A 7,072-nucleotide genomic window follows, 5' to 3' on the forward strand; every position below is an offset into this window, starting at 1 on the left:
CCAATCACTTTGCATTCCAGAATGCAAAAGCCTTGGGGTTAGAATGATTTCAAAAGAGGGGACATCTGCTGCCTGGTGTCACCTCACATTACACACTATTTCCCTATGCCTGTGTTCCTCACCAGAAAATGAAAAGAGACAGGCCTTTATTGCTGTACATGACTAACTAAGGGATATCTGTGGGGAGACAGACACAAGTAAGGAGATTTTTCTATAATTGGCAAAAAGAAGGGAAAAACTATGGAGAGTACATTAGTGTTTCCAGAGTTTTATGGAACACACAACAAGATTACTTCCTCTGAGGACTAGACAGTCTGCTCCTCCTGTTTCAATGGCAATTTCAGACAAAAACCTCTTCTTCTTTTAAGGTTTTAAAATCTCTCCTATATATCTGTAAGGGTTTTTCCTTTCTTTTGTAATCCTTCCTGTACTGTAGAACTGTGATTCCATCTCATTTGGATAGAAATCTTTCAGATTTTTTCCTTAGTTATTTTTTAAAAATTTTATTGAAATAGAGTTGATTTATAATGTTGTGTTAGTTTCATGTGTAAAGTGATTCAGTTATGTGTGTGTGTATTATTTATATGTATATATATTCTTTTTTACATTTTTCCATGTAAGTCATTACAAGATTTGAGTATAGTCCCCTGTGATATACAGTAGGTCCTTGTTGGTTATCTATTTTATATATAGTAGTGTGTAGATATTAATCCCAGACTCCTAATTGTATAAACTTCTTAGTTTTTTTTCTGTCTGTGAGTCTATTCCTTCTTTATTAATAAGTTCATTTGCATCCTTTTTTTAGATTCCACATATAAGCAATATCATATTTTTCTTTGTCTGGCTTAACTTTACTTAGTATGATAACCTCTAGGTCCATCGATGTTGCTGCAAATGGCATTATTTCATTCTTTTTATGGCTGAGTAATATTCCATTTATATATGTACCACATCTTCTTTATCCATTCATCTGTTGATGGACACTTAGTTTGCTTTCATGTCTTGGCTATTGTGAATAGTGCTGCTGTGAACATTGAGGTGCATATATCTATTTAAATTATGTTTTTCTCCAGATATATGATATTATGGTTCCATGATAAAACAGAAGAAGTGGACTAACCAGAATATTTCAAAATATAGATAATAGGTGACATACTGTTTTAGATGCACTAAGCCAGATTAAGGGTCTCTTTGAACTTTTACATTGAAGAGCACTCACAGGCAATTGGTATAAGCTGAGGGGCAAATATTTGTACATGCAGTTTTTTGGAGGCCAGGTCAGTGATAAAGGGCTAAGTGGACTGGTTAAAGAGTCTCAGTTTATCACCTATATCCAAAAAGGACAGTCTTTTTTTTTAATTTATTTTTTTCCCATTGTACAGCAAGGGGATCAAGTTATCCTTACATGTATGCATTTTTCCCCCACCCTTTGTTCTGTTGCAATATGAGTATCTAGACATAGTTCTCAATGCTACTCCTTGTAAATCTATTCTAAATTGTGTCTGAGGACAATCTTTTTAAACAAAATGCAACTCAGGTGTGGTGCTTATTGATGTTCTCTGCAAGTAGAGGAGAGGAGGAGGGAGGAAGAAATTGAGGCAAACCATCAAGCTCTCTCACCATTTACACACTTAGTTCATGAGCTACAGTATACCTCTACTGTTTTAAGGTCAGGTTTTCCTTAAATCTAGTAAAGACAATACCAAATTATGGAAAATATCCATTTTCTGATAATTTTTGTAAATATTAAAAAGATTTCCTGCATTATAGGAAGAAAGAAGGAGCATCATCACTACCAAACTGCATTTCCTTAATCACAAAAATATTATACATGGCTGAAGACTAAGACTCCTTCTAAGAATTACCTTGAGGCATGCAGTTGAACTCTAGTCATAACATCAGGAAAGGAAATTAAATGAACTTTGTGACACTGGAGATGAAGATGAAATTGTAGTCAAAAGTTACGAAGCATTGAAAATCCATCTAAAAGTGGTATTGACAGCATACTCTTGAAAAGAGGTTACTCTATATGTTCAATGAAATGGAGTTATTTGTCTGGAGAGTAAAATACTGAGAATCTCTAAATAATCACAGTGTTTCCTCATAGCACTAAAACATTAAAATCTCTATTTTGTTCATTAACATTTTCCCAGTCAGGTACTTATTTCTGTTAGTCTTCACCCTTTCATTCTCTCCTTTGTATTTTCATCTCTCCGTTATCTGCCATGCAATTGCAATCCTTACCTATCATTCCAAATTATTTCCTTTTGCCTGATTCTCCTTTTCTTACCTGTCCCTATTTACTCTGCTTCCCCTCCCTGGTATTTTCTGGATTTCCTCTGTATTTGGTCATTGCATGTCATTTATGCTTGCTGTATGTCTATTTAATTATGGAATGTACATTTATATCTTCATCATTGCAACTTGTTGGTAAATTTTTTTATCTTTTTGTGACAAATGGTTACAAATTTGTTAAATAAATAGGCTCTCTTACTTTTAAAGCAATGGTTTGGATATGAAAGTGAGTCACAAAGAAGCAGCACCTGGGTAGATTTGAAATCACTGTTTATTTTTATTGACAAGGAATAATAGAAGTTGATCATAGAGCTGGAAGTAGTTTTTTTTTTTTTTTTTCTATTTGGCTTCAACCACGGCATGTGAAATTTCCTGGGCCAGGAAATCAAACCCTTGACACAGCAGCCAACTGAGCTGCAGTACTGACAATGCAGGATCCTTAATCCACTGAGTCATAAGGGAATTCGAAGTCGGCATTGTTTAATATGTATATTCTAAAGTTTTTAGATACAAAGAAATTTCCTTTTGATGCTTTTCCTAGTTTCATTTCACTTTGTGCTTAATGGGTTCTTGATAATCCGAATAGATAATAGGTGTTGGGACAGGCAAAAGAATCCACCATGCCCGACAGCATTTCCACCTTCTTTTGCAGGCACCAAGTTGATCCTCCAGGGTGTTACAGAGGTCTCTTCTGCAAATGCCACCCAGATTCACACAGTGATATTCAGCAGAAGCTAAACCACTTTTTACTGCAGAAAAAAGTCAGTAAGATCATTAGTCCATGAATGAAATGGCAAACTCAAGTGTGAGGATAGAAGAATTCTAGGATGAGCATTTCCACATGGAGAAAAGAACCTGGACAAAGGGCCTGTTCAACTGCTCCAAATTCCTGCAATTGCTTATTGAACACATATACATTTGGCCAGATGCTATGTCACTGGATCAGAGATGGAAGCCACTGCCTGCTAGCATGAAGCACATTTTCCTCCAAATAAAAATTCATTTTCTTGCCAATAAACTTAATGTTCAAAATATTGATTTGGCGTTACTCCAGCATATGGCCACACATAGGCAGTGAAAATGGCAAATGCACTAAAGTCTCCATAGAGATGCAAATGTATATCCATGGAAACATACAACCTTCCTGTTTCCTCCCCCTCCCCCACAGCTCTTGATCACCACCAGTCTACTCAATATTTTTATGAGTATAACTATTTCAGAGCCCACATATAAGTGAAATTGTGAACTATTTCTCTTTGACTTATTTCACTTAGCATAATGTCTCCACATTCATCCATGTTGTGGCCACATGCATGTACACCCTTCATATACACAAACTGTATTTGTCATCCACACCTCAGTAGAGCTGGGGAAAACTTGTGAAAAACACACAAAACCTTACAACTTTATCCTAGTTACAACATGATAGTGTTGAAAATGGACCTCATTTTGTTTGTGTCAGAAATTCAAAAACAAAGAAACATAAAGTGAAACATTCTCCTTCCTGTGCTTCCCTTCTTGGTAAAAGCTCTTTAACTGTATTCAGGAGCCCAGTGCATTCATTTATGCATTACATGGAGTCAGTTATAGCTCTTCCATATTCCTTTCCAGGGTCACCATCTCTTCACCCAGAATAGCGGTCCCTCCACCCAGTTGCACTATCACACAGGCGCATTCTGGTGATCCTTCCCTCCCAGGCTGCCCCTCCTGTCCATGTTCTTTGTTGCCTAGAGGGGTGTTTCTAAATTCAAATAAGAGTGTCCATTCCATTATGAGAATCTGCTGCTGCATATGACACCCCTACCTTAGCACCTTAGGACCTTCCACGGGCTGCCTGTGACTCTCATCACCAGGCCACAGGCATGATCACTTCACCTAAGAACACTGTGTGCTGAACTTGTAATTGACCACAATGCATAGACCACGATCGTCACACCTTCATCTTTACTCCCTTTGTTTCATTTGTCCGAAGTTCCCTCCACTGTCTTCTCTAGTCCTCAGATTCACTTGGCAAATCATTTGTCATTTATGGACGTATGTATTCATGATTCCTTTTGCCACATCTGTGTTATGGTGTTGGTTTTTGTTTATCCTTTGAGTAATCTCAAACGACGACAACAACAAATAGTTCTCTTTGTTCAAAACCTCATAGTTGTGCTTTCCAAATAGCTCTGCTTTAAATTTTCAGTTATTTTTAAATAATCATTTTCCTGTGTTTGTCTCTTCCCATAAAACTTTATGATTCTTGGGAGTCCTCATGTGGCTTACTTGTGTTTTAGACCTAAAGCTCAAAAAAGTACCGGGATGATAGCATATGTCGGATACAAGATGACTGAGCAATAACTGTATTGAAAACTGAATAAACAGAGATTTCCAAATGATCGTTTGGGGGTGAGAAGTTAGAGGCAAAACCGCAAACTGGCACCCTCTTCCACAGAAGGCTCAGGAGGATGGATCAAAGTGAAAGATGAAGCCATAGATGCAAAGAAAGGAGTCAGTGGGTCATGAGTGGGAGCACAGAGGAGAAGGAGGAAGAAGGTAGGGTCTGGACTACCTGAGTCTCAGAGCTGCTCTCTGGTCAGGGTGTGTGTAGATGGACATATGCCTGCATAGGTCTGACTTGTTAGTGACCACTTCCATCAAGAGGACATGAATCCAGGAAGCTCCCTTGTGGTGCAGTAGGATAAGGATCCAGCAGTGCCACAGCTGCATTAGGGGGTTCCATCCCTGGCCTCAGGAATGTCCACATGCCCTGGGTGCAACCAAAAAAAAAAAAAAAAAAGAGGGAGTAAATTGAGTATTCAGGATAAAAAATTAGCAAGATGTGAACACATAGAAGATTAAATTGGAAACACCACTAATGCAGGAAATTTTTTTCTATTTTAGTCATAGTCTTAGATAGTCAATGTTGACATCATCCCATATAATATGGAGGTTAGAACAGAGCCTGTCAGTATATTCTAAAGCAGTTCCTCTTTAATGAAAAAATGAAAGGCTTCCAAGTGCAAACATCAAGATTATTTTGTCTAATATGTGTCTTCTTAATAGATTAGATCCCACTGCTACCGGGGCTAGGCTTGCATGACCCACAGGCGGTTTAAGCTCTTTCTCCATAAGTGCCTGTCAGTCTCTGCACCCCTGACACCCGGTTTCCAGATGTAGGTAGGAAGCCTTAAATTAGAGAGTGTGAAGTTCTTCTGTGGACCTCATCATCTTATCTAAAAAAGATGAGTTTGAACCTGGTAACTTTTCTTTGGCAACCTTGGCACTAAGGATTTATGGTCACAGAGTATCACCGTTTGGGTTGCTGTCCCCATGTCCCTTAGCACTAAGGATTTATGGTCACAGAGTATCACCGTTTGGGTTGCTGTCCCCATGTCCCAGCCCAATCATTTTCTTCCTGCATAAGTCCTGTGTTAGTATTCCCAAATGTGTTTTCTTCCTAATCCCCCTCATTTTGCAGGACTAGGTTCCATGTCGGGGGATCTATTCTGTGTGACTGCTCCTGAAGCTGAGCTCCCCTTCCTAGAATGTGGACCAGCACTTGGTCTTCTCAGCAACCCCTCCTTGGGGACTGTAATGCTCTTTCTGAAACCCTCTTCTGGGTCTGCGCCATTTACATGGACTGACCCAGTGGCCAGTTTGGATGAGACAGTCCTGGTTTATGCCTTAGTTCTGATACAGTTGTAAGACTGCTTCCTTCACTTTCCACAGTGTCTAGTTTGGATTAAAAAATGCTCACCCAGCTTTTACTGTCAGGAACGTACCTCTCCCACAGTGAGAGTTGTGCCGATTTCCAGTCCCTTCGGGAGACAAACACCTGGATAACGGGGTCCTCAAGACACACCCTTCCCACTAACTCCTGTTGACAGGATTCTGTCCATCTCTTTTGCTGGGCTCCCGAACAGATATCATGACAGATGATGTTGTAACACAACCTTCTCGGTTCTGTCTCCCTGCTAATAAATTGCTGTGCCTTACCTGGGTGTCCCAAGATACAAAGGGAGGATAAAGCAGAGTGTGACCTCATCAGGCAGTCTGGCTGTTGGCAAAGGAATGGTCTCTTTCCTATTGCCCCCCCTCCCTTTATAATGCCCATGACGGGCTGTTGCTTTTAGGATTATGAATCTGTAAGGCTGATTCAGGGTCCTGTCTGCCCTGCTCAGTAGCCTTCTAAACTGCAGACCCATGTCGTCAGCCACCACCTTACCTGGGCTGAAGAGAGTCAGAAGGAGCAGAATGGAGAGAAGCCCATGCAGCGTCATGGGTGAAGGACAGATGAAGGGCAGAGGTGTCAACATGGTTGAAGCCTGGGGTCTCTGAGCATGGCAGGTCCGTGGCCTTTTATTCCACTCCCTCCCTGGGCCTGTGGTTTGTTCACGGTTAGTGGAGCCTGACAGAAAAAGCATAGCTCAGTCTTCCAGGGGAAGTCTCCAGAGGCGAAAGTACACGATGAGGGAGTAATTCAATGGATGAGAAAGCAGAAGTGAGTGCTCTGCATTTCCCATGGATTCAGGATATCCGCATTGTCGGCTGTGTTCCCTTCTGGAAAGCCCCAGGTGGCAGGGGGTCAGTGACTTTAGCAAGTAGCCAGTGAGGACCTGGAGCCTGACATCAACTGCACCAGTGAGTGGGTGATCTTGGAAGCAGGTCTCCTCCAACCCCCTCCCCTTCCCCACCCTCCACAGCCAGAAGCCCAGCCTTCAAGTGCACTTCTGGTCAGGCCAGAGGCTTGATGGCACGAAAATAAGGGCTCTCAAGCCAAAGACTCTTCCCT

General features: G+C 40.6%; 1 protein-coding gene across 2 annotated transcripts; it reads right to left on the bottom strand.

The window, feature by feature from the left end:
* Window positions 1–2,548: 2,548 nt before the first annotated feature.
* Window positions 2,549–6,766, bottom strand: LOC110257050 (beta-defensin 109-like). 2 transcript variants are annotated; one of them, XM_084999232.1, is made up of 2 exons: window positions 6,506–6,766; window positions 2,549–3,044 (listed from the first exon to the last, which is right to left on the bottom strand). In XM_084999232.1, exons 1-2 carry the CDS (start codon window positions 6,702–6,704, stop codon window positions 2,839–2,841), a joined length of 405 nt encoding a protein of 134 aa, XP_084855358.1. In that variant the 5' UTR covers window positions 6,705–6,766; the 3' UTR covers window positions 2,549–2,838. The 2 variants fall into 2 exon arrangements, 1 of the variants encoding a protein (XP_084855358.1); XR_014829440.1 differs by lacking the exon at window positions 2,549–3,044 and adding an exon at window positions 4,914–5,047 and having other exon boundaries at window positions 6,506–6,635.
* Between the last annotated feature and the right edge of the window lie 306 nt (window positions 6,767–7,072).

Source organism: Sus scrofa, chromosome 15, assembly GCF_054392235.1.
Source record: "Sus scrofa isolate SSC_HxYL_T2T_F1_AM1 chromosome 15, Sscrofa_HxYL_maternal_Yorkshire_Landrace_v2.0, whole genome shotgun sequence".
In the NCBI taxonomy this organism is placed as follows: Eukaryota; Metazoa; Chordata; class Mammalia; order Artiodactyla; family Suidae; genus Sus; species Sus scrofa.